Consider the following 27,139-nt stretch of genomic DNA (forward strand, 5'->3'; position numbering starts at 1 on the left):
ACACATGCATATACATATACATACACATGCATATACATATACATACATGCATATACATATACATACACATACACATATACATATACATACACATGCATATACATATACATACACATGCATATACATATACATATACATGCATATACATATACATACACATGCATATACATATACATACACATGCATATACATATACATACACATGCATATACATATACATACACATGCATATACATATACATACACATGCATATACATATACATACACATGCATATACATATACATACACATGCATATACATATACATACACATGCATATACATATACATACACATATACATATACATATACATGCATATACATATACATACACATGCATATACATATACATACACATGCATATACATATACATACACATGCATATACATACACATGCATATACATATACATACACATGCATATACATATACATACACATGCATATACATATACATACACATGCATATACATATACATACACATGCATATACATATACATACACATGCATATACATATACATACACATGCATATACATATACATACACATGCATATACATATACATACACATGCATATACATATACATACACATGCATATACATATACATACACATGCATATACATATACATACACATGCATATACATATACATACACATGCATATACATATACATACACATATACATATACATATACATGCATATACATATACATACACATGCATATACATATACATACACATGCATATACATATACATACACATGCATATACATACACATGCATATACATATACATACACATGCATATACATATACATACACATGCATATACATACACATGCATATACATATACATACACATGCATATACATATACATGTATACATACATATAGACATACAGATATCCAACTACCAGATATATGTGCACACGCATCATGGAATGGCAGCTGTTCAGGAGAGGTAGGGTGAGAGCACCTCATAAATTTACAGGAACGCAAAGGCCGCCCCTCCTCCCCCCCACGAGGGAGGGAAAGGGGGGAAGGGGGAGGCCGAATAAAATGGCGAGTCACGAGCACGGCGTGCAGTCGCGTGGACCTGACGTGTATGGCAACACACGGAAGCACCGGGAAACACAGGGAGGGGGGGGGACTGTCCAACTACGTAGGAGGACGCCCGCTTCAAGGCTGCGCAGCGTCATTTTCCATGCGCGCCCTCGCTTGGGCTTCCTGGCTTGGCAGCCATGAGCGCAGCTCACAACTATGCACGTTGCTCCTCGGAAGACTCTTCTCCCTTGAGGTGCATCTGTTCATGCTTCAGTCGCAAGGCGTTCTCGGCATCACGCCGCCGCTCTGACAAGGCGGCGCGAACCTTCTCCGCCCTCTCCACCTCGTCGCTGACGCGCATGAATATCTGCTCAATACTTGTCTGTGACACCGTGTAGTCAGAGATGCAGAGTGCCGCGCGGTTTGCCTGCACACACTGGAAGACGCTCGGCAGGTTCGTGTTCTTGGGCAGTGTAAAGACAAGTCGCTTGCCACGCACCTCGCTGACCTCTGAGGACGGAAACGAGGAAGTGACGAAAGCAATGAGCCGCGCTTTAATCGCCTCCAGCGCCGCCGCCTCGGCAGCTCGCTTGCGCCGCCTCGCATCCGCCGCGGTGGAGGAGCTCACGTCGACGGTGGTCGGTGGCTGCACGCGGATGGTCATCTCAAAGCCGCTGCCGTACTTCTGCCTCAGATGCACCTTGCTGCCGATGCAGCGCAGTCGCCCGTCCACCATGATGGCCACACAGTCGGCAAGGGCTTCTACCTCCTCGAGGTGGTGCGTGCACAAAATAATTGAGCAGCGGTGCCGAATGGCCTGCATCGACGTCCATATCTCACGCCGAGCGACGGGATCCATGCCCGCCGACGGCTCGTCGAAGATGACCACCGGCGGCCCACCGATCAGCGACAGTGCGACGCTCAGCTTCCGGCGGTTGCCACCCGACAACGCTGCCGACGTCGTGTGACGGTATTCGCGCAGACCGGTCAGCTGCAGCAGCGCGCGCACGACGTCCTTCTGCTGCTCCCGCACGATGCCGCGGATGCCGGCGAAGACACTCAGGTGCTCCTCCACCGTCAGCAGGTCGAGCGTTGCATCGAACTGGGGGCAATACCCGATGCACTGGAGCGCGTCGCGACTTTCCTCCACAATGTCGTACCCGCACACGTAGACATGCCCAGCGGTGGGATAGAACTCCTGGCACAGGATCGACATCGTCGTTGTCTTGCCAGCGCCATTCGTGCCGAGAAGGCCAAAGACCTCGCCCGGCACGACGCCGAAGGAGACATCGTGCACAGCCACCTTGCCGCTATCATACTGCTTGCGCAAGCCGACGACCGCGACGGCGTCAATGATAGGCAGCTTAGCGCCGAAGCTCGGGAAGTCACCGCCGGTGCCCCCAGTTGTGCTAGTCGCCGCCATCCCAAAGGATGCGGAGTCGGCAGTATCGCCCACCTTGTACATGTTCTCCTGCCGCTTCAGGTCTTCGCGGTATGCCTCCATGCGCCGCTGCACCTCGGCCCGCTCGTCCTCGACGTCGCTGTCCTCTTCGGCACCGTCATCGGTACTCTCACTCACGTCTTGTTGCTTTCCGTGCTGATGGCTGCCATGACGCCGACGGTGCGCATCGCCGCCTTTGCCCTGCTCCGCGCTCCGTTGAGCGCGTGCGAGAGCGGTGGCGTCGCCGTGTGCGTCGTAGCCCCGCAGCAGCAGCCTCATTCGCCAGTATGGGTGGTCGATCAGCAGCGTAAGAATGAGAAACAGCGGCCCCTCCACCGCCATGTACACGCACGGCCAGCCGATAGTCTGCATGGAGAAGGCTGTCAAGCTCTCGTCCGATGATTGGAAGTGCAAGAGCAGGGCGAGATTCACGATGCCTTCGCTGACGGCGTAGGTGGGAAAGATGCGGAACACCCAGCCCAACCTGTGCGACGTCGCCTCTGTCGACGGCAAGAGTCGAAGCACGAATACGATGATGACCAGAAGGAAGCCTGTTATGAAGCCGGCCGCCATGACGATGCTCTGCGCGCTGGAGTGGGTCGCGAAGAAGAACTGCACAAAGTACGCCGTGGTCGTGCTGCAGAAGCCGAAGACCAAAAGCAGCGTGAACGTCGCGCCAGCCGTGTCGACGCCGATGTACTCCTCGCGTTGGAAGACGGCAAATATCGTCACAACGAGCAGCATCGTCACGGCGTACGCCGTGAAGTCGAACACGAAGTTGCTGAACCAGTAGACGAGGTAGCGCAGGCCGCAGATGTCCTGCAGGTGGCGCGACCGGCACTCCCGCTCCTTCACCACCCAGGCCACGCAGTTCGAGGGGAGAAAGGTGAAGGGCACTATAATGATGATGGCCGTCAGCAGCAGCTTGATGCTTCTCTCGGAGACAAGCGCGAAGCTCGACGGCAGCGTGCCGGCGCTCGCCGTGATGGACACGGACGGGCCGCGAGCCTCCTTCAAGAGCAGATTGTAGAAGTTCACCATGGCTATAGGAAACTCGTGATAAGCGGAGTAGTTGGTCAGCAACACGACGGGGTTGAGATCGATCGAAGGCAGCATCGCCACCACAGGGTCGCCGCACGCGAGGCCGCTGTACTTGCCGACTTTGCCATGCGCGAACCACTCGTCTTGGAGGAAGTAGTAGAAGTCCGACAGACTTGCCGTGCGCAAGTCGCGCGTGCGCTGGTTTCGTGCAAGCGACGCGGCAACATCGCTGAAGCTTCCGTTGAAGTAGCCCGCACAACCCGTCGTGTCCCACAGCGTGTCGTATGGGTAGTTGCTCGTGTTTAGCCTCAGCTCTCTCACGGTATACGTTCCCGCCAAGTTCAGCAGCATCGCTAGCAGGATGCATGCGGCGGGGCAGATCATCTGGAAGCAGAGCGCCTTGCGATCGCGCTTCATGTTGCAGAGCCGCTTGCGCATCATCGCCTCCGTCTGCAGGAGACTCACAGTCGCGGTCGAGAAAGCAACCTCGCAGTTCCAGATAATGTCACCCGGAAAGGCGCCCTTCGCTATCGTCGGCGCCACCGTTGTCGTTACGGCTGCCGCTGCTGCCGCTGCCGCGGCCGGGGTGACGTCAGCGGCGGCCGGGGCACGCGATAGAGAGTGTTCCACGTCCTCCGAGCTCGTCGTCATCGCATGCTCTGCTGTCGACTGCATAGACTCTCGGCTGCTGGCCGCGTCCTCCTGTGATGCACGGTCGGCGGCTTTGGAAACGGCAGACGTCGCCGGTCTCACGAGCCTCGACGAGGACCTGGAAGGGGTGCGGCTTTCCGAGGTGCGCGCACTATTGCGATTGCAGCCCCCCATGTAGCCCGTCCCCGTTGGGCCCGAGCAACTCTGAAGCTGTTCCGAGCCTGGGGCCAAGGACGCTGACTGATGCTGCATCGGGCTGATATTTCGGTCCAGCGCCAAGTACGGGGACACCTCCGGCGGGTGCACGCCGGAGGTGTCGCGCAAGTAGCCGGCGTTGCGATGGCCGTCCTCGTCATCATCGTCCCAGTCAAACTCGTCGCTGGAGGAGTGGTCGCCCTGGTGCTTACCGCCACCGCGGCAGCAGCAGCAGCGTAAACGATGCCAGAGGTCCGGCAGGCAACTTTTCTTGTCCGCCACGGCAGCCACGGCGGCTGCGCCCTCCGCCTTCGCTCGCCTCTTGTCATCCTCCGCGGCGTCGCGGGCGATCGTCAGAAACACCTCCTCCAGTGTTGTGGGAGAGATGGCGTAGCCGCGAATGCCGATCAGCGGCCCAACCGTGTCGAGCGCGCTCAGCAGTCCTGGGAAGCGCTCCGCTTGCTTCGCAGGCAGGCGGTAGCCGACCTCGCCGCCGCTGCTTGTCAAGCGCTCCGCCTGCGGCACGTGCTGCTGCAAAAAGGCGTCGAGATCACGGACGCGTAGCAGCTCGTCGACAGAGATGGTGATGTTGTACCCGATACCGAGCCGTGACTTCAAGAAGAGTGAGCTGCCAGCGCACTTGAGCTGGCCACGGCTCATGATGGCCACCCGGTCACCGAGCAAGTCCGCCTCGTCCATAAAGTGCGTGGTCAGCAGTACGCTTCGGCTGCGCGACATGCGCAGCAACAGCCTCCACGTGTGCCGCCGCGCCGCCACGTCCATGCCGGCGGTCGGCTCATCGAGGAAGACGAGGCTGCTGCCACCTACAAACGCGATGGCAACCGAAAGCTTCCGCTTCATGCCGCCCGAGAGAACGCGTGTTGGGTCGTTCTGCTTATTCAAAAGATCCACCTCCTTGAGGGTGTGCATCACGGCATCTTCCAGCGCCGCCCCGCGCAGCCCCTTCAGCCGCGCAAAGAACTCGAGGTGCTCACGGCACGTCAGCTCCGGCCAGAGAATGTTGTGCTGCGGACAGAAACCGATCTGGTGGCGGGCGCGCGCCAGATCGAGGCGAATGGAGTGGCCGCCGATGTAGCAGTCCCCGCCATCCGGGTAGAGCATACCCGTCATCATGTTGATCAGCGTCGACTTGCCGGCGCCGTTGTGCCCCAGCAGCACGGAGATGCCGGCGTTCGGCAGCTGCCAGCAGAAGTTCCGCACCGCGACGAAGCGGCGGCCACCGTGCTCGAAGAACTTGCGGAGGCCGATAATGCGCACGGACAGCTGCTCCGGCGTGAAGGTCTCCGCCTCGTACACGCCGTTCGGATCACGGGCGTCCTCGCCGTCGAACAGATCCTCGTCGTCGTCATCCGTTGCAGCGCTGTGCCCAGTGCAACACCAGCCATCGCTACCGCCGTACGTCCCCTCTTTGGTATCATGAGTCCCCCCCTCTGCGTTGGTGGCGGCTGCAGGGCCTCCCCCGCGCCACTGCCGCCGTCGGTGGTAGACGTCGCTTGACGCCGCCGCTGTTCCGCCTGCCACGCCCTTTCCGCACGCCTGCGACGGCAATGCCGGACCGGGTCTAGGATGAAGTAGAGCGGGTGCTTCGGCACACCGACCGCCTTGGGCAGCACCGCATCGAGGTAGAACATGAGCAGCAGATACGCACCAAAGTCCAGGGCGAGGAATCCCAAGAGCGTGGCGGTGTTGGGGTTGTCGTTTGGGTCCAGAAAGATCATCGCAGCAAAGCCGTCGCCGCTCTCCCGGGCGAGCACGATCTGCAGGATGATCGCGAAGCAGGCGGGCGAGAAGATGCTGAGGACGAGGTAGACGGCTGGGCTCGCCGAATAGATCGCAAAGACCAGCAAAGACATGGAAAAGTAGAGGAGTGGCGTCATGAGGACCGCCATCCGCGACGTGTCGTAGAAAGTGGCCATCAGCCCCGACAGCGGCACGCACGTGAGGGAGAACATGACAAGGACAAGAAGCACGCTGAAGGCGTCGCTCTTCGTCAGGAACGTTGTGCACATCAGCAGCGTCATGAAGAGGGAGATCGTGAGCATGAGGGCGACGCTGTAAAGGAACCAGCTGCACCAAAAATAGGCCGGCCTGAGCCCCATGATCAGCGTCGCCTCCCGCACGCGCCGCTCCTTCTCCAGCACGAGCCGCCGCGTCAACTGCGAGACGGGGTAGAGAAACGCCATCACGATAACAAAGCCGATGATTGTGTTCGCAGAAGTCAGCACCTGGCTCGTCTTGAAGGGCACCCATGGCATGCTGCCCAGGAAGATCGTGAAGCTCGTCTTCGCGCGAAGGGCCGCGCTTGTCGCCAGGATGCTGGAGGCTTTCTGTGACGTAACGGCCGCCGAGGATTTGCCCAACTCGACGGCATCGGTGAAGGACTGTGCACCGCTGCCCACTGGTTCCCGCGCCGCCCGCACAGCGTCGAGCAGTTCGTGCGTATCCAGAACCACGTTCACCGAGTCGTCAGTCGCTGCCTGCGCCTGTTGCCGCTGTTGTTGCGCCGCCCGCCTCTCCGCCAGGGCCTGAACGCTGCCTGTTTCAGCGCGCGTCGCGCCGGCCGCGTACAGGGACATGAGGTAGTACTTCACAAGCGCGTCCATCAAGGACGGGTAGCCGCTCGTGTAATACATGTTGGATCGATCGTAGCCCCCGCCGCCGGAGTACGCCTTGTCCACCATCGCCGTGAACTCCGGCAGTGCTGTCGAGACCATTTCGATAGACAAATCCAAGCCGTTCTCGTCCAGCTGGCGGATGTTCACGAGAGCCCATGTGGGTCCACGCTCGCCGCTCTTGATCACGCGGTGCGCCTCCTCGACGGTGTCGAAGGTATCATTGTAGACGTACTGAAAAAGCCTAGAGCTGCTGGACAGGTACTGGAGCATGTCGAGTGGCACGTTTTCGCTTGGGGCGAAGTACAGCTTGCCGGACGACTGGATAGCGTTGATGCGCGTGTGGGAGAAGAGCCCCGCGCCGATCAGCAGCGCCATCGCCGCCGAATCCTTAGAGGACAACTTTTTGGCCATCCACTGGTGGGCGATGATGTCGTCTAGCGGCATCACCCGCGCGAGGCCGTTGCGCATACCGCCGAGAAAGTCGGCAAGCCCCCGGCCCTCTTGTTTGTAGCACAGCCCCTTCACGGGCAGCTCCTCCTCGCCGACCGTGTTGCAAATCACTGATCTCAGTGACGAAGCGTCTAGGCTGCTGCAGGGGCGCAGTCCGTCGATGTAGTTCCGCTCCCCAAACCACGTCTCGTTGTAGCAGAGTTCCTCCAGGTACCTGCCAGCCGCGAAGTTGTAGCCTTTATCACCGATAGAGGCCAGCGAGCTGTAGTCCGGCGAGGAAGTAACGCCAAAGGCGGCCCACAGCGCCACCACACAGAGCGTGCACACAAGCGGGATCGCAATCTCCAGCACCACGCTGCCCCAGCGACGGCGCCGCTCGATCATATCGCGAGAAATGGTCGCCCCAAGCTGGTCGAGCCACGTGCTGGAGTCATTATGAGTCCATCCGGCACTGCCAGCCGTCGGGCTTGCGAGGTCGTCGGCGCCGCCGCCGTGCATAGTCGTCAGTGTATGGGACTCCGAGAACGGAGACGTGGTCACGGTATCCCAGTAGTCTAGCGCGCTGCCGTGGCCGAAGGGTGCTCTCAGGTTGCCCGTGCGGACGTCGTCGGCGCGGCTGTGCCCGTCGTGTCCGAGGCCGGAGGTAGGCATGCTACCGTAATACTCGCTGGCGAAGTCGCCTACATCACTCTCCATAGCGCTGCTACTGCTGCCGCCTCTGTTCGCGGCGGCGTTGCCGGCATTCCTGTGCCCCTCTGGATCGGCGTAGGCGAAGCCCATGGTAACGTTGCTGCTAGGCGTGCTATCGCTGTGCATCGTGTAGCTGTCGGTGCCGCAGCTGCCGGCGCCCAGCCGCGCGAAGCGTCGGTCTTCAAGGGGGAGGGGTGCATCGACATCGAAGCGCGAAGAGCCAGGTGCGCCCGCGCCGGGGCCACGCGCCGCTTGGCTCGTCGAGATGAGCGCCGTCGCCGCCGGGGGCGCCAGCGACTGCACTTGCGGAGGCTCCGCTGCAAGCGCTGCCGAGGGCAGCTGTTCACCTGGGCTAAGAGAGGCCACGGCTGACGGCGGCGACGTGAACGGCCGGTCACCGGTCAAGCCTCCAGGCAAAACATCGTGCATGGCTGTCGTGATGGCCCCCGTCGCCACGCTTCCGCTGCTATCACGCCTCACCTGCTGCTGGCGTGTGTCGATCGGCATCGGCCATGTCGACGATAAGGAAGACTCGCAGGCCTCCAAGGGGGGTGCCGTACTGGCGCGCCTTGTCCGCTGTAAGGAACGGCAGCGGCCCCCACTCACAGCGGGGGCACCGGCTGACGCTGGCGAGGCGGTCGACATAGGTTGGAAGACCTCCCTTGTCCAGCCGATGGGGCCAATCGCTATGCGGCGGTACTGCAGCTCACGCTCGATCCGCGGCGGTTCGAGCCCGTGGCTGCGCGCCCGCTGCTGAGGCGGGGGTGGCGCCGCGCATGGGCGGCTCAGGCTCTGGGAGGGAGGATGGCCAAAGGCGGAAGTGTACACCGGAATCTGGCACCTCGCACTTCTGGCGCCACTGCCCCAAGCGCCCGTAGAGGCATATGGCGCATCAGATTGTGGAACCGCTGCCGCTGCGGCGGGCGGGAGCCCGCCGTAGTAACCGGCTCCTGCCTCGGTACGTCGCTGCGCCGACGGAGACACAAAGTCTGCCCGCGGCGAAGACGGAGGCATCGCCGGAGATGCGAAAGAGGAGCGCTGACCTGGTGGCGCCGGCGTCGCTGCCGAGCCGCCTTGCGGAGCGGGGGGCAGCGGTGCGCGATTCATCACTCAGCAACTCCGTTGAGGGCGCACTACCACGCTGGCCGGCGTCTCGGAAAGAAGAAACGACAGGAGACTGGGGGAGGAAGAGAGCCCACGCCTCTTCGCGTCCGCGCGAACACCTCCGCACCTCTTCTCCGCTGCTCGCGTAGCGGAGGGCGCACACGCCGCCGCTGCCCCCCCCACTCGCTCACTCTCTTCTCTCCCTCCCGCCCGCCCTCTCTTCTCCGTTTTATATGTAACGGCGAATTCGCCCTGGGCACCAATGAACGAAGGCGCACAACACAGCACAAAGGCAAATCACTCGCGCCCCCTCTTTACGTGCGTGGGATGAAGCGCGCGGCGGCCGGAACGGGGGTTCCGGGGGAGGGGCGCAGCCGTGTGCGCGTGCGCCGCCGCCGCGGCTTTCACACGGAGAGGGATGATGCAACGAAGGCGGAAAGAAGAGGAAGAGAGAGGGAGGGAGAGGGAGACGGAGACGGAGACGGAGACGGGGGGAGGGGGAGGGGGGTTGGCGGATGTGTATAGCGCACAAGGGCACGAAATGAGGAAGCAAGGCAAACAAGAGGATACATTCAGAAACGAGCGAGCGGCGGTCAATGACGAAGCGGGGAGGGAGTGGAATGGGGGAGGGGGAGGGGGAAGCAGCTGTATACACATGCAGCGGTGTGGATGTGGACGACGATGATGAAGGGAAGGGCAAGGATAGAGAGAGAGAACCCCTCCCCCCCCCACACACACAGAGACAGAGAGAGAGGCGCGGCCTTCTCCGTCTTCGTCGTCTCCTATCAGGGCTCTCTCTCTCCTACAGCGACGGCTAAGCGCACGCGCACACCAATAAGAAAGGCAGATCAGGTATGTTGTTGCGTATGGAGAGAGCTGTGTATATACCCATGCAACATACCTTTTCGCGTGTGCGTGTGTGTGCGTCAGAGGTCTGCTCAGCCGAAACGGGCAGAAGAAGGAGAAGTGGAAGAGCAGTGAAAGAGAGGGGCCGGCCCATGTGCACACACAGACACATCCGCACCTACAGGAGGGAGGGATGGAGAGACGGAGAGGACGGCGGTGCACACACACGCGCGCACGCACACACACACATCCACATGAATACCCCGCGGAGAGCACCTCCAGAAGTGTGTGACGATTTGTTTTTTTTTTTCGGGCTTCGTTCGGTGGTTCTACCCTCGGCATGGCAGTGAGAGGTTCCTGCCTCCAACGCGCCCTTTTCCGCAAGTTCGATCCCCTATCACCAAGTCCCCGTGCGTCGGTAGCTGCCAGCAAAACAATGCGCCTTTCCGGGCTGCCTGCTGAGCGCACGTCTTCTGGCGTAGTCTGAGTGGGGGGGGAGGTAGTTGCTACGGCNGAAGACGCAGCGCTGAAGCCCGCTCACCCTAGAGGGCATCTGGCTCGGTGCAGCGCTTCCGGGTCGCGGCCACCACAGTCGCGTTATCTACTGCGGATCGCCACGTGTCCGACGAGGCGCGGTACGAACGCCTGCACGCCGTGCAGCACAGCGCTGCATCTTGACCGTTGCAATGGGAGGGGGCCGACACCTCTACCGACCCCCGGATGCAGCAACCCCTCCCACACCGTGGGGGCGAAACAGCATGGCACCCCATCCGAGCAACAACACGTCCGATACAAGGACCGCTCCCGGCAGCACACATCGCGGGGGTGCGACCGCGCGGCTTCCCAAATCCCCCTCTTTCCCCATCCAAACTTCCCGCTCACATGTCACCGAGGTTGGCAGACGGGCCAGCCTTGCGCCCTGCAGGAGGCAACGGTTCAGCGACGGCAAACAGCGGCGTGCTCACTGGGCCGCCCAACGGCACCCATGCGCTGGGACGCCCGTGACACTCGACGCCTGGAGAAGCCTCGACACAAGCCGCTCCATGTACGCCACTGCCATCGCACCCCATCGAGGGTGATCGCGAAGGCGTCACAGAAACGTCGGGCCCCGTTGCACCGTCTGCTGACCGTGGTCAACGGTGACACCGACGGATGTATACAGCGTCCAGGTGGCCAACTGCTCGCCCAAAAAGCGGCACGGGCCGGATCCACGGGCGCTGTCGATGCAAACCGCCACCGCCACGCGCCACCCTCCCCTCGGGGCACGGAATTCCGGCTGGTCCACCGCCGGGTCGCAGGCGAGAACACACCTGGCCGCATGTGCCGCTAGCGCGTGATGGGCTTTCAGATCCTTGATGTCCAACCCTGCTACGTGAAGCCCCTCTCTCGGCGTCGGCCATCTTGCAGATGGGCTTGCATCGCTCACCCACCCACCCCTATGCTCGATGCAGTCCGCTCAAGGCTTGCAAAACCTGGCCACGATGCTGGCAGTCCCCCGCAAGAGGCTCCGTCGCCACCTGGAATGCAGATGCGGGTGGCGCGTTGTGGCCGTGCTTCCATGGTGTCATAGGGAAAGCCACTGCACCTGCTCATCTGGAGCACACCGAGTGCGGACGGCCCCGCTGAGCGGCATTGGTCATGTGTTCGGATATAAAGGCCGCTTCGTTCTGCACACGCAGCTCGCGCCGACTGCCCTCCGCATGACGGCGTTCGAGGGATGTCCGCTGTGCGTCGTCGACGCTGGCTCAGTGGCCGATCATCCGCTGCATGCGCGTGCGGGAGCAACACGTCTCGCGCAAAAATGCCGACAGTGCCTCTGTCGCATGACCTTGATCGTCCATCGAGCGTGCGGCTGTTGAACTGGCCCGACTTTCCTCCCGCACCGGCCACCAGGAGAGTGGATTCGCTCACGCATACGGTGGCTTCATAACGGGACATCGCACTCGTCTCAGACCTGCGTGTGATGGTCGCCCCGTGAGCGTCCTGGCTGCTGTTAGGCATTCTCCAGTATGTGATGCAGCACTGCGTCTCACCACGTCAGGCATCGGGCATATGCTGAGCCAGTGGCTCTTGGTAAGGGGCGCAGTGCGGTGGGCATGGGGCTGGTGGGCGAAGCTATGGCGGCATGGTGGTGGTGTTGGGGGGATCGGCGTGTGCGTGTTATGAGCGGGACTGGCAGAGACAGAGACATCGCGATAGTGCAGCAGGCCAAGTCGTGCCGCCTTGAGGACGGAGGGTAAACCAAACAGCGGGAGGGCAGTCGCAGCACAGCTGTGCGACCGTCTTCCTTCAGCATGTCCTGTGCGCCTGCCCGGGTGCGGCTTTAGCATTCGTTCGGCTCACCGTGTTAGCATCTGACAGTCGTCATGGCTTTCCGTGAAACCCCCACCCTCCCCTCCTTTGCACCGCTCGGACCAACCGGCCATCGAGCCATCCAACCAAAAATGAGGAGGTGCGCGTAACAAGCGAACCAATCACGAAGAGGCGGCCACATACGCATGAATAGAATTTCTCGTCAGGGTCTCTTGCGTGTGCGTGCGCCGCCACCACACTACCGATGGCGCATCGCTCATCCCCAGGTGACGTACATCAGCGAAGCGAAATCTGTACAAGGCGCGCTCATGCTTAGATATGTACATGTGTGCGTGTGTGTGTGTCTGTGCACAAGACGCACGCGGTACGTCGAGGGAAGGCGTGGGAGAGAGGGGTGCCGCTGCACAACCGTGAAAGCTGAGATGATCAGCATAGCGAAAGGATGCAAATACACAAGGTGAAACGCGCACATTACATACATCTGTGCATATATCCATACACATACACATATATACATGCACCTGCGTAACGCAGTAAGAGAGGCAAGCATAAAGGTCGAGGACGTGAGAGAAGCAAACCCCTCCCCCTCATCCTCCCCCTCACACACGCACACGCGAAAAAAAATAACGGGTTTAGGGCAGAGGAATGTGACGTGCATCCAGACACACGCGCACGCGCCCTCACGCAAACCGCTCCATGTGCTCGAACAGGCTGCGCCGGCACTCCCCCGCCAGCAACTCAAACGCAGCGCACGGCTCCGTTGTCGAGTACTCCTTGTAGGCACGCACGGCCTCGTCGAAGGCCGTCAGAGAGCATGCCCGGTTTGCCGCCAGTAGGGCGCGCACAAGCGCGTTCTCCTTTCCGCGCTGGAAGGTGCGGTCCTCGTCCTGCAGCGCAAGGAAGAACTTTTCGGTGTCGTAGAGGCTGTCGAAGTACACTGTGTCGGCGGCAGATGCCGTAAAGGGTATCGTCGGCGTCTCTCGAGCTTGCGCTGCCTCCGCAGCGGCCGCTGGGTCAGAGACGCTGTCCTTCCTCACGGACGCCCCTCGCGCCAGCACGCACAGCGTCGCGTAGAGCAAGTATTTTGTCTTTGGTAGCGTGCGTGGCACATTCGCCGCACAGTCGAGTGCCGCCTCACGCGCCTCGTCGTACCGGCCGAGGAGCGTGAGAAGGACCACGAGACGCCAGCGGCAGGAATCGGCCAGACTGCGCTGCACTGTCGTACTGACTCGATACTGCGGGGGGGCATGCGCGGGAAATTCAACGGAGTGGGACTTCTGCCCATTCACGGATGAGGTAAGGGAAGCACCGCCGCTGGAGGGTACCAGCGCCGTGGACTTTGGCGACACGAAGGGCTGCTCCGGCCCAAGCGATGTGGCCTCGACACCACTGGGCGCCGTTGGGCTGGTCAGATCGCCGTTGGTCGTGGAGGCGCCAGCGGAGGGGGGGAGCGGTGGCGTGCCGGTGAGATCGCCGCAGACGGCGGCGGTGCGTTGCTGCTGTTGCTGGCGTTCCCAGCGTCGCGCCGTCTCGGCGGCGGCCACTTTCGTCTCGGCGTACATGTCCAACGCGGCGCGGTACTGCACGACAGCCTCCTCCTTCGCCTCCAGAATGTTCTCCAGTATTTCAGCAGCATCCCGGTGGCAGCGAGCCGCTTGGTAGCGAAGATCCTGCTGCGCATAGCACGGCGCGAGCCGCAGCAGGGAGTCCACCGCGATACGCGGGTGCGACTGCTTCAGCTGCTCCACTGACATCGCCAATGTCACCAACGCCTCACTGTCGTTCTGGAAGGCGCGGTTGATGAAGGTGGCGTGCAGCAAGCAGCGTGCCGCGTCTGCCGCCTCGCCGACGGCGGCGAAAAGTGAGCCAGCTGCGAAAAACAGATCGCGTGTGCCCATCCAGTCCTCGCGCAAGGCAAGACCGTCGCCCAGCAGGCGCTCCTCAGCAGCCGTGTAGGCGCGGCGGGCATCGGCCAGGAGCTGCTGCATCTCAGCACCGGCCGGCGAGGGAGCCTCGCTCACGCGAGCTGGGACCACCGCGTAGGCAGGAGACACCACGAGCACACCGCCAGAGGCATCCGTGGGGCTGTCCGCGCTCTCGAGCGCACTGCCCTGCTGCACGTCGTTACACTTTTTGTGAAGGACTTCGTCGGTGGTCGAGTAGGACCCGAACGGACCCGACAAGCGGCGGCGTTCATCTCCTTCCGCTGCGAAGTTTACCGAAGCAGCGGTGGCAGCCACCGCGGGCACCGACGCGCTGGGTTCCATGATCCCCCCGTACCGCGCGGCTGTAATAATAGCCTCGCACACGCCGTTGGTGTTGTTCGATGCGGCGGCGGCATTGGCGTGGCCAGCGGGAGCACACTCGCCCTTGGTACCGCGCAACTGCTGCGAGTCCGCAGACGGCTGCATAGAGTCGCAGGGGTTGTTTGCCGCCTCTGACGCCTCCCTCGTAGCGGCTATGGCGGCAATGGCGGCGAAGCGCTTGTCAGCGCCGTCACCGCTGAACGGCCGCGAGGAGATGGCCGAGTGCCCCTCATGTATTTTGGGGCATGCGAGCTTCGCCCCCGAATGCCTCTCCACCCCGCGAGACGAGGCGACTGTGGGCATCGCGGCACCTCCACCGGAGGAGGCACCGCCCCAGCCCTGCTGGCGAATAGCGTCCAGCACGCTCTGCATGGGCTGCTGTTGCTGCTGCGGTTGTGGCGGTAGCGGCGCCGGTTGCTGCGTGGACAGCGGCGCTGAAGAAGACATCTGCGTGAGCGACGAGTCCAGGGAAGGGGGCCCGGAGCAGGTGCCGCAATCTTATTCCGTCGAGAGACAGAGGGCTGAGCGACACGGCTGGGGCGCTTCTTCGTTTGCTTTTACGCGGTGCACGATGAAGCACGGAAACGGAGTGTGCAGACAGGCAGAGATATAGATAGATGGATAGGGAGGAGAAGCGATGTGTCGAGGGCGGACTTGGTGGGTGGGTGCGCTGAAAAGTGATCGAGATTGTATACAAGCGGGCGGGTGAGCGAGGGGGAGGGGGTATTACGTGTCGTGGGCGCTTGAAGTGCAACGAGCGACGATAAGAGAGCGGAAAAGGCGAATGAGATGGGGAGAGGGAGGGAGGGAGGGGAGGGGGGCTGCAGAGATACAGAGAGATGATGCGCGCGGCACTCGAAGAGGACACACACAGACACACAGACACAGAGAGAGAAACGCGCGGCAAGCGTTGGAATACCTTTTCTGTTGCTGTGCGCGGGTGAGCATCCATGTCTCTCACGCCCCCTTGTCATGTTCCTTCGTTTTACTACAAAACGCCGATAACGGACGAAGAGAGGGCGGCAGCTGAGGGACGGTGGGGTGCGTCCTCCTCGCTAGGCTGGGCAGGAGTATGCTGCTCATCACCACTGCCATCACCACCCGCCGTCTCCTTCGGACCGCCGATTGCATCCACCATACTCAACGCCCTCTGGACACTTAAGCGATGCGATGATCACCCCCCCCCCTGTGCGCGCGCTCGCGCACGCTCAGTCGCCCTCGCCAACCCCACGCACACCGACATCCACCGCTGACGGTGTATCGATGCCCTTCCAAGTGTACAGCCCATGTATCCGCGTCAGCGCTCCTGCTGACAATGATGACCCTTTTTTAATCAGGTGTTAAAGACGCCCGCAGCGCATGCGTCTGCATGTAAGGAGAAAAGAGACTGGTGAGGAGGGGTGAGGGCGGAGGCATCCGTCTTGATCTCCGCTTGTGCTGAAGCGAAGCCATCATGGCCAACCGGCGCACACACGCACGAGGAGGGGAGGGTGAGGCCTTCCGATGCCCCTCCGTGATATCCATCCTTCCCTCTCGCAGGAGTGCGCCTCATACCGACCACGACGACCACCCGCCACTCTCTCTCTTTCCCCTTCTCTTCATTCCGCCACGTTACACTGCCGAAAGAACTCGAACAGCACCGCGGAGGCCCGCTCCGCCAACGCCACCATCTCCGCATACGCCTGCACGGGCACCCCCGGCCCGCGCATCCCCGCGCTGCCGCTCCCGACAGAACGCACCAGCTGCGCCAGCAAGCCTCCTCCGCACGCCGGGTTCGAGAAAGCAAAGACGCCGATGCTCACGCAGCGATGCTGGTCTTGCACCGACTGCGCTGCGTTGCGGCCTCGTAGTGGCATGGGCACGGCCGAGGACGTCGCGACGGAGCTGGCGCCGGTGACAACCGCCTTCTCGGCTGCAGACGGGGCCGGGGCGGCGTAGCCTACCCCGAGGGATTCCTCAGCGCTAGTTGGATCCAGCAAGTACTCGTAGACACTGCCTGCTGATGAGGAGCCGTCGACGGAAGAATGGCGGTCTTGGGTAGGGCCGCTGGTCGAGTCTGCCCCACCGTCGTGCGTCACAACTGCAACACACACCGCCGCCATCGTCGTGCGACACGGCAGGCCGGCATCCAGGAGCGCGGACATGACAGCGTTCAGCGCAACGGCAGGCAGACTGCCGTCGTCCCGGACGACAACGACGTCCACCACGAGCACGCATCGCGGGAAGCGCTCGCGAATGAAGACAGCGTTGAGGGTGGACTCCAGCAACGACCCCAGCGCCAGCGCGTCTGTGCGAGTGAGCACCTCCAGCTTCCTCTCCTCGTACAGTACCTTCTCCGCACCACCTGCGGCTGGGGCGAGCACGCCAGCGTGCTGGACGCGCACCTGCACGATGCACGTGTCGTACTCATCATTCTTGGCTACTGTTGGCCCGTGAATCGACGCCATCACCGCCGTCTGCCCCTGCGCGTACCAGCTGCTGCCGTCGAACGCGGTCATGTCCGAAAGCCTCATCTCCTTACCGCGCAGCTCAAGCGCGGTGCGCCCATCGCGGCGCGCGTACACGACAGCCATGGGCGCCGCGGACTAAGAAGGGGAAGAAGACACGGCGGCCGCAGGAGGCGGCACCGTTGGCGTCCTCGATCGAACTGTTATGATCGCCTTTCCGTGAACGCGTCGAGTGCTCTTTGCGCCCAACTCGTAAAAGCCTATCGCGTGCACAAAACAAAATCGGTGGAAGAGGTGTAGCCGTGCGCGCGCGTGTGTGTGTGTGTGTGTGTGTGTGCGGCGCATCGAGATCCCGTTGCACGAAGGGTTCGGGAAAGGAGACAGCGGTGAGAGGTGTTGGAAGAGCGGCAGGATAAGCGGAAGACCTTCTCGTGTTCACCGTGAAGGTTGCATGCACGTAAAGCACAAAGCAGATGTCATCGGCGCGTCGGCTATCGCCGGCGACACGCTTCGCTGCCCTACCTCCTTTTTCATCGCCGTGGCTGTCGGTGAGTGCACGCGTGCGAACGTCGGCTGGAGGACGGGCGGGCGCCGTCGATGTCCTCCCTCAGCGCCGGCTGTCGTCCTACCGGCTGGCTCTGTTCCACGCGTGCGTGCGCGCCCGTCCTGTCCTACTCGTCTCCGTCGCACAGGTGCGCGCGCAGCAGCGTGCCGCGTGCATGCCAAGGCAGAGCCACAAATGCATGCAAGACAATGCGGCGGTGGTAGTCGGTCATCCGCGGACAGCTACCGTCTTGCTATCCTTCGCGCCGCGTATGCGGGCCAGTGATGGTAGGCGCCGCTGAAGCCCGCGCCTGTGCTTCCTTCTTCTCCAGTGCCGCCGCGCAGATCGAGCAGACCGGGTGCGGCATGTACAACTTGCCGAGGAAGGCGTCACCGTAATCTTCCATGCGCTCCGCACGCCACCAGTCGAAGTAGCCGGCTTTCTCGACGAGCGTCGGATCCGCGTCGAGGGAGCGCAGGTACGCTGCAAGCTGCGCAAAGCCGTTCATCGGCGGCGGTGGCGGTGCTTGACTCCTTGCCGGCGCCGCTGCCGCCGCCAGCTCACGTTCATACGCCGGCGTCGGCGGGACGCTACGGCGGTAGAAGTACTGTGAATACATGCCCCCCAGTGTTTTGAAGTCCTGCTGCGCCGGCGTCGTGGCGGGGGCCTCCTGAAATCTCTGCACTGCCCGCGGCAGATGCCCCGTCGTCGCGGCGCTGCTGCGCTGGCGAGCGGTGCGGTTCACATCTGCGCTGAAGCCCCACGCAGTGTTGGCGGTCAGCACCCAGTCCTGGTCATACCAGTAGCGCACGCGGCGCAGTGGTGTTCGGCTCGCATTCGCCAGTGCGGGAGGACGACGATGACGAGCATCTTTAGCGTCGTGACGCGGCGGTGGCGATGAGTTCAGGGTCGTGCGGAGGGTCTCCGTCGTTGGCAAGAATCTGGCCGACATCGTCGCAGCAGCCTCCGCTGCCTCCCGCACGTCCCTGTGCACATGTCGCAAGTACTCCCGTTGGCCGTGGCCTACGCAGTAAGCGTCCGTAGATGGTGACTGGGGTGCGGCACGCCGGGGATTAGCACCGCCGTTCTTGTCGGCCGTAACGACCGTCTCCTTGTCAGGAAGGGAGAGGTGCGCTAGCGCCGACGCAGGCGGCCACACCCCGGTCGGGGACGTGAACGGCTGCACAGCGGCGCCAGAGCCTGAAGTGCAGTTGCCCAAGCGGCCGGCACCGTGCGGTACGGCCTGCGGTAACTGGTTGTTGTCGGCCGTCGGCGCCGCTGGTACGGCGGTCTCTTTGGAGGGGTAGAGAAGGTAGTGATGGTTCGTGATGGCATGCGGCGTCTGCGCAGCGACCTCCTCCAGAGCCGTCGCCACTGTCCCGGCCATCCGAATGGCGCCGTCGCTGCGCTTAGCGGTCATTCCTGTCGTCACGTCCGCGCATCGTGCGGCCGCCGAGCGCGCCCGCAGCACCGCCGCATGCGTGCGCAAGACGTGCCTCGACACCGCCTCGTCCTCCTCGAGCAGGTCCAGCACGCGGCGCTCCTCCATCCGCCACGCCGTCTCGTTCAGGATGGGAAACATCTGCAGCACCGGGACGACGGAGAGGCCGTGCGACGGCACGTAGTCCGCGATGTTCATCGCTCCGATGAAAAGTGGCAGCGCACCCGACAGCAGGGCGTTGTAAACCTTCTCCGTGACGTAGTCGTCCTCCACCGTGTTCTCAAAGGCGAGGACGTAGCGGTACTTGCGGAAGACACAGCGCAGCTCGTGATCACGCCCGGCATGGGACATGGGACGTGCCGCACTGCTGGTGCTGTTGCGGCCACCGACTCTCCCGTAGGCCGCTTGCATGGACGCCAGTGCGCTGTAGTGGTGCCGACGTAAAGCGTCGACGGCGCACTCGGATGGAAAGGGGAGATGCGCTCGCTGCGGGATGCCGCGCGTCGGCGTCGCGTCGCCGGGCAACGGCGCAGGTGGCGGTATGACGCATCGGCCGTAGTTGTGCACCGGATAATAGCGAGACAGCTCCGACAGCCACCACATGCGGCCGTGCCAGCAGTGGCTGATGGCGACCGCGATCGCCGGAATTCGTCCGGTGGTGCCCGAAAACGGAAGCCGCATATCGTCCGCACTCTGCGGTCGGCCGCTGCCCCACTCCGCCGACGTCGGCGGGCGCCAGGAGACCGGCAGAGGAGGCACGTGAAGATTCTCGCCGCGCATCGGAAGCAGAAGCGGGTCGGCGCCGTGCAGCACCTCAAAGGCAAGCCGCGCCAGCGCACCAGTGGCGATCGCGGGCCTTGCGGCCCCATGCCTCGGAGGCGGTGCCCACGGCAGCGCCACAGGCGCGTCCTGCGCCGTTACCGACACGGAGGCGTTTGCCGACTCTCCCTGCAGCCGCATCAGCAGAAGCCGCTGACGCCGCAGCTGGTTCAGGTAGACGACGAGCTGGAAGTCGCGCATGTAGTAGTGCGTCACGGTCCATGTGGCAAACTCGGTCCGCGGCTTCGCAGCCCCGCCGCCACGGCGACGGCTGGCTACGGCCAAGAGCCTCGAAAGCCGATCTGGTCGCCGCACCTTGTTTTGTAGGTAGACGGCATCGTACTGGAGCCAGTAAGAGGGCCGCATCGCGTAGCTGGGGAAGCTCTGCAGCGACTCCCCATAGATCGCAGCGGTGTGCAGCGGCAGCAGCCGAACGACGGACGCATCGCTGCTGTCGTTGTCCATGTGTAGCCGCGGAGAAGTGCCGGTATTGTTGGAGAAGAACAGCGGCGCTCCGCCCCCGGCGTGGGACAGCCATACATCCACAGAGAGCAGCAGCGCGCGATTCGTGTCGTCCTGGGCATCGTGCCCGCCGGGTTCAGGCGTGTCGAGGTCCCGTGGCGGGTTCAGCACCTTGCATGTGAACAGGTCCTCGCGTGTCACCGTGACCGTCGCACCAGCAGCAGCGTTGCTGCTGGTGGCAACACGAACGTGCCCAGCATCGACGTCCTCGAGCGCGACGTCCCACGATGAAGGCTCGGCACTGCTGCCACCATCAACCTCATCCTCCGCAGAGCCTCGAGCGTCTGCTGGTGCAGCACGTCGTCGATGCCTGCGTGCCAGCCGTGGATGAACGCAGTGGAATATGCACCCGCTGCACCGCGCCGCGGCCATCGCCCGATCCTTCGCCGATGCGTCCGTTCGCTTCAGCAGCAACGCACGCAGCGGATCTAGATGGTAGATGGCATCCGCTGTGGATACATTGGGGACGTCGGTGCAGAGGTAGCTGTGAAAAGCCTTGGTCTGGTCCGTCACTGCAATGGTGATCTCAGGGGCCTCCCCGTCGCCGTCGAGGTGGTACGGCGCGACCCGAGAGGTGTCCCGCAGACGCCGCCGTTCCTCCTCGCTGGGTGGCACTGGGAACGGCAGGAGCGGCTCTCGACCCCTTGGGTCGGCCTGCCACTCCTGCTGTGTGCGGTGAGCAGCCGCCGTGATGGTCATCCACGGAAGCGCCTGTCGGTGCAGAAACAGCCGACTCAGCGGAGCCCGCATGACGCATGCGAGACGGGCTTCCGTTTGGTTTGCCATGACAAGGAAGCTGGACTTGTACGGTACCGCCACCGCCGTCACCGCCGCGCTGAGGTTTGCCCAGGGGCCGTCGGGAACGCCTAGCAGGGACGTGGGCGGTAGGAGCGGCGACAGCGGCGCGTCGGTGAGCGCGTGTGCGACGGCACCACCGGCGACACCGCGGTTCTGCCGCTGCCGGAGCTGCGACACACGATGCCGCTCGACGGAGACGCCGTGCGCGTGACGGCACCACATCACCATCATCGCCAACTTGGGGTACAGAACCGCGGCTACGTCGGCAAGGGCGTCGTAGCCGTAGGCCATCAACGCTTGTGCAGCACGCACAAGCGGCGCCATCGGTCGAAGACGGGAGAGAACGTGAAGGGAGCTGCTCTCATCGTCTTCGACCACGACCAGCTCCCCGGCAGCGCTGATGCGCACCGCCGATGGCACGCAGATGCTGCAGCCTGCATCTGTGGCTACCGTAACAACGCCGAGGCGGCGCTCCAACGTTTGGGCCACGTACGGCGACACCGTATCAGCAAGCGTGACGTCGCCGATGAGGTCCTCGCCGGCACAGTCGCAGTCCAGCCACGGAGCCTGCAACTCCTCCAGTTGGTCGAGGCCCCCGCCACTGAGGACGCTCCCCAGAACCCGAAAAGTCACACCTACGACGACATCCAGCAGCATCCCAGAGAGTACAAGAAGAGCCACCGAGGAGGCGCCGATGAAGGCAGCACGACGCAGGAGCCGCGTCAAGAGCGTGGCTCGCGTCTCGTGGCGGCGTCGCTGGCCGCTGCGGTGGCGACGGCCGCTACCCTTGACGGCCTGCGTGCCGCACGCCTCGTGATTCTCGGCATCTTCTCTCACTGCCTGAGGCCCGTCAGACATGCAAAGCCGGCTAGCAGCTGCGCGGGCGAGAGATGCGCACCATGGTGGGGCTGATGCCAGCGCAGAGGAGCGAGAGGCAACACTACGCACAGGACGCGAGGAGAGCAGCCGAGTCCAGCCGCGCCGCGCCGCGCACAGTGACGATAATAAGGATGGACACACGGAGGGGAGTCGCAGACAGCGCCTCCACAGACAGCTCGAGGGGGCCGCTAGAGGTGTGGCAGAAAGAAACACAATGCCCGCTCCCGCCCGTACGCACGTCACCTCCGTCTCGTCTTCGCGCTCCTCGCCATGGTTGTGATGGTGGGCTTCGTCGAGAAAGGGCGTGGTAGGCACCCGCGCAGACACACACGCCATTTCGCCGCCGCCACCGCTGCTGACACTGCGCACAGCCGCCGCATCTGGGTGTCGCTCGCCTGTGCGACGCTTCATCGTGGCGATTCCGCCGTGCAGCTGGCGCTGAGAGCACGTGTGCCTGCACAGGGGGAGGGGGGAAGGGAGAGGGGAGGGTCGCCTGCCACTATGGAACGAAGGGAAAGGCGGGAGGGAGAGGGTTCACTGTTGTGGTGTCTGTTGGGCCCTCGCTCCCTGCGCTGCCCGGTCCGTTTTCTACCCTATCTGTTACCAGGCATGCAGCATCGCTCGTGTCGATGTGGCTGCCGCGCGTTGGCCCACCTCGCTACGCGGAAATCGGAGGGCGAGCGAGCGTGAAAGGAAGAGATGCCGCTGCGCGCGTGCCTCTTACTTCTCTGCATGTGAGAGGGCGGGGTAGAGGTGATGAGGGGCAGAGCTGAATCTGCAACTATGGCCCGTGCTCGCGGTCCCCCTCGTGAGATGGGAAGGGCGCCCCAGCAGATGCTGTTTGCACTGAGGAAGGTGCGGCGTGCGAGGGCAGAACGCAGGAGGCGCTGCACGGCGGCCGTGCAGAGAAGCGCACACGCGGACGCCAACACATAGCGATGGGCATTAACAAAGAAAAAGACAGAGAGAGAGAGCGAGAAGGATCTCAGCGCACGACCATCCAGGCTGACGCACACACACGCACAAGCGTGCCCTCGCCGGTGCACTGCGAGAGCGTGAGATGGATAAACCAGGCGCCCGGCGCACCGCGTCGGACGTCTACGCAGATATATATATATATATATTAGTTTCCCTTTCACACGACTGACAGGAGAGGTGAGCGCAACAGCAAACCTACGCGCCCATGGTGTGCAGCCTCGATGATGTCCCTCACCCGCCATGGAATAAGGAGAGAGAGTGGTGGTGGTGGTTCGGTGGTCTACGGGCAATGTAGCGAGCGCGCCGATCTCAATCACGGAGAGGGGGCAAGGAGGAGGGGCGAACGTTGTGTAGAGGGTACGAGCGGGCAACGAGTTGGGCTCGCACACGCTGCGAGAGCGAGAGCGAGAGCGGCATGCGGAGACCCGCCAGAAGGAGCCGGAGCACCTGAGGGAGGGAGGGTTCAGAGGGGAGGGAGAGGGAGTGCAGGAAGCATCACGCCAGCACGCACGCGTGCGCAGACGAATGGGCGCACCCCTCCCGCTCCTCCACAGACACACACACACACACACACACACACACAGACACAGGCACACACATCTACAGACACTCTCCTTGCATCTTGTGCTCGTCGCCTCCCTGCGCGGTCGTGCACGCTGCCCCCACCCCATTTACACGCCGCATCGCCGACGCCGCTGCAACTCGTACCAGACAACACCACCCATCACCCCCACCATCCCGACCCCGTGCAGCAGGGTGAAGCGGCGACCGTACAGGAGAAAGCTCAGCAAGATCGTCAGCGCCTTGCGCACGCTTGTCACAATGACGGCCATCACGCCGGTGAACTCAGCAAGAATGCGCAGCAGACACAGCGTGCCCATCACGCTCGTCACGGACGCCAACGCGATGAGCAGGAAGAATAGGGAGAGGGAAAAAGGTTCCGTCGACGGCGGCGGCGGCGGCGGCGGTGCGGACGACGCCCCCCATGGCGGCCCTGTGGAAAGGGCTGCGAGCCGCTGCAGCTGCGGTCGGCGAGCCATCAATGCGGTGCACTCTACGGGCAGAGCGGCATTATCAGTGCGCCGTGATGCGGCCAAGAGACGCTCGCATGCGGCCAGCTGGCGAGCCTCCGCGGCGGTCAGAGCGCCGACAACGCCGCCATCGGCCTCGACCGCGGTGGACATCGCATTGGAGCCCATAAAGCTCCATAGAAGCAACAGAAAACGGCTGCACAGCCACGAGGCGCTGAGGCCACCGGCGTAGAGAAACGTGGCGATGCCGTTTACCATGAAGAGTAACTCCTGTGGCGAAGCCGGTATCCGCACCGGCGGCTCCGTCGCCGAAGCTGCGGGCACCGTGGGCCGCGTCGATGATGCCGCCACTGCGGCTTGTGTGCGAGACGACAACATCGGCGGGCAAGGCGACAAGGAATGTTGTCGATGGGATGTGTGGTGCGGCAGCAGCACTGCCCCACGTTGCACGTCCGCCAGCGGGCGCGCCGTCTCCCCTGCTGCGCGCTCGTGCCTGTGTGCTCCTCGATTCGACCTGCGTGGCGGCCCTGCCGTTGCGTGAAAGCAATGAACCTCCTCCAGCACATAGATGATGCAGTCGAGGGCGTTCGACGCCAGAACCCCTGCCACGCCGATCAGTGTGACTATCCAAAGAGTCGAGAGGCGGGAAACCTCTGCGGCCACCGACTGCAGCGGGGAAAGAGGCGAAGAAGCGAAGGGAGACGACAGCGGCAGCGGCAGTGCCGCGCCCGCCTGCGCCAGCCCAGTGGCGATGCTCCGGCTGTCCCTGAGGTTGGCTGCCGCAGCTGCGTCGGCAGCGACAGCATATCGGCCTGTGAGAGAGGCGGACGCGGGCCCTCGCGGCCTGTCGGCGAGAATGTGTCGCTCTGCCGCCACCTCCGCCGACGCCGCCTTAGCCAGCGCGGCTAGGCGTTCTTTGGAGTCGCTGGTCTCTGCAGAGGCTTGCATATCCAGTTGAAAGGCGTAAGTGAACGAAATCAGCCCAGCAACGATGACGGCGCACGCCATGATCTCCGTGTCTCGCAGGAGGCGTCGCAGCTGATACACAAGCCATGCGCCCGCGGCGCGTAACATCTCGAACGCAGAAAGGCCACCATCAATACTGCCGTTGTGCGGCACGGGCTGGCGCAAGCCTGTGGCAGCCGAGACGTGGCCCCGTTTATCGCTGGGCGATCTGGCCGATCGGAAAGCGCAACGGTGCGCAAGAGAGGAGGCACACGCGCAGGCGCACGACCATTCTCTCGAGGTGCGCCATCGCGACAAGCCATCGATGCCGTGCTGGCACCAGAAGCGCGGCCACCACCACGAACGCCCGCGCGAGCCGCTGCTGCTGCTGCTGCAGGTGCGGCTCGCGCCCCACCACGATCGCCGCTGGTCATCCTCAAGCGGGTGCGAAGATGCGAGGGTCCGCCCCGCTGGGGGCGACACATCGACGACGACAGTCGAAAAGTCTGTCGATGGCGACGAAGAGGAGCAGCCGTGTCCACGCCGCTGCGACTCATCGCGCAGGTGGCGCTCGCCCGTGCCGGGGGCCTTGTCGTCCGCTAACAGCTCAGAGTCCCCGCCCTCACTGGATGCGCCGTCGCGTCGATCTGGCGCAGCGACGGCGCTCCACCGATGGGTAACGCTGTCCGCATCGTCGTCAGAGTCTGTCTCGTTCTCCGAACCTGGGGCAGCTGCCTCGGGGCTGTCGCGCATCCACCAGCGGTGCACCACGACCATGCAGAGCAGCTTGCTCGACTTGAAGATTACTTGCAGGGAGTAGCTGAGGAAGAAGGACGTGCGGTTCGTGAGGTACAGGCTACACGACAGGAGCACGGCAATGCGCACGTACCAGCGAGTAGCAACGGTGGACGGATGGAACACGCGGCGGATCGTCGAGCGCCATGAGGCACCGCTCGTGGATGGGGAGTCGTGCGCCGCGCCTAGAGTGAGCGCAGACCCCTTGCCACGGTCTGCAGCTACCGCGACGGGTACGGCTTCCACCACGCTCGTGGGCGCCCCTCGGCCGTCGCCGTGCGGGCGTGAGCGCTCTTGCCCGTGAGGTAGGTGTCCAGCGGCGCAGACGGCACCTGGTGAATGGCCCACTGCATCGCCAAGGCACCACCCCTGCTTGTTGCTGCTGCCGCCCACCCCATGAGCTGGATTCGAGAGCGGCCCATGAGGCGACGCCTCCGCCGTCCCTGCCCCCACTGCCGTCGCGGCCGACCGGCCATGCGGGCCTTGATGCTCAGACGCGGCTCGCCGAGGCAGCTGGTGGTACCAGCCCCACACAAGGAGCAGCCCCACGAGCACTGTCGTGCAGAATGTCTCCCCGCACGAGAGGAGTAACAAATTCGTGAAGCCGGGCAAGTGAAAGATCGTCTCCTGCAGGGCGGAGGTGAGGACATGGAAGACAAGCACACCAGCGGCAAGCGCGCACAGCCGCTGCGTCGTCGGCTGTCTTGGTGGTGGCGGGCACGAAGATGACGAGGGCCTCTGCCCGTCCGGTTGCTGCGACAGCATCGTCTCATGCGAGTTGGCGCTTGCTGAAGGGGAAACACAGCGCTGACGGTCCATCAGTCCGCTCGAATTTGACGTGTCTGTCGGTGAAAAGGCAACTCCGCTCACAGGCAGTACAAGCACCCGCGGCGCTTCCCAGGGTGCAGTGATGAGCTGTGCACAGGCCTGGTCTTGTTCTCCTCTGTGGTTTCAACTTGCTGGCTCGGTGGCAGTCATATGCATAGTGCGTGGATGCGCTTGCAGTCACCCTCTCTTCTTCTGCGCAACTCGTGCACAGGGAAGCGCAAGCACGCGAGCATGCGCGCACACTCCACCAGACGCGAGAGAGAGAGCACAAACAAGAACAGCGGGTGGGAGGAGAGAGTTCGGAGAGTAAAGGCGCGGAGCAGATGCTACGCGCGCACTAGCACGCGCGCTCC

General features: G+C 62.6%; 5 protein-coding genes across 5 annotated transcripts; all 5 read right to left on the minus strand.

Moving 5' to 3' along the window:
* Positions 1–1,300: 1,300 nt before the first annotated feature.
* On the minus strand, positions 1,301–9,297 carry LINJ_02_0270 (putative ABC1 transporter; the record flags this gene model as incomplete). Its single annotated transcript, XM_001462682.1, is given in 2 exon segments — positions 1,301–5,554; positions 5,557–9,297. Coding segments are annotated over 2 exon segments (7,995 nt in total).
* Positions 9,298–13,133: 3,836 nt separating this feature from the next.
* Positions 13,134–15,206, minus strand: LINJ_02_0280 (conserved hypothetical protein; the record flags this gene model as incomplete). The annotated part of the gene is made up of 1 exon (XM_001462683.1): positions 13,134–15,206. The coding sequence occupies one exon, from the start codon at positions 15,204–15,206 to the stop codon at positions 13,134–13,136; it is 2,073 nt and encodes a 690-aa protein (XP_001462720.1).
* A 1,151-nt stretch (positions 15,207–16,357) lies between these two features.
* Positions 16,358–17,332, minus strand: LINJ_02_0290 (putative ribosomal RNA processing protein; the record flags this gene model as incomplete). The annotated part of the gene is made up of 1 exon (XM_001462684.1): positions 16,358–17,332. One exon carries the CDS (start codon positions 17,330–17,332, stop codon positions 16,358–16,360), a length of 975 nt encoding a protein of 324 aa, XP_001462721.1.
* A 671-nt stretch (positions 17,333–18,003) lies between these two features.
* LINJ_02_0300 (putative glycosyl transferase) lies at positions 18,004–22,620 on the minus strand (the record flags this gene model as incomplete). Its single annotated transcript, XM_001462685.1, has 1 exon — positions 18,004–22,620. The coding sequence occupies one exon, from the start codon at positions 22,618–22,620 to the stop codon at positions 18,004–18,006; it is 4,617 nt and encodes a 1,538-aa protein (XP_001462722.1).
* Positions 22,621–23,858: 1,238 nt separating this feature from the next.
* On the minus strand, positions 23,859–26,777 carry LINJ_02_0310 (conserved hypothetical protein; the record flags this gene model as incomplete). Its single annotated transcript, XM_001462686.1, has 1 exon — positions 23,859–26,777. The coding sequence occupies one exon, from the start codon at positions 26,775–26,777 to the stop codon at positions 23,859–23,861; it is 2,919 nt and encodes a 972-aa protein (XP_001462723.1).
* Positions 26,778–27,139: the final 362 nt, after the last annotated feature.

Source organism: Leishmania infantum, chromosome 2 (assembly GCF_000002875.2).
Source record: "Leishmania infantum JPCM5 genome chromosome 2".
Lineage (NCBI taxonomy): Eukaryota > Euglenozoa > Kinetoplastea > Trypanosomatida > Trypanosomatidae > Leishmania > Leishmania infantum.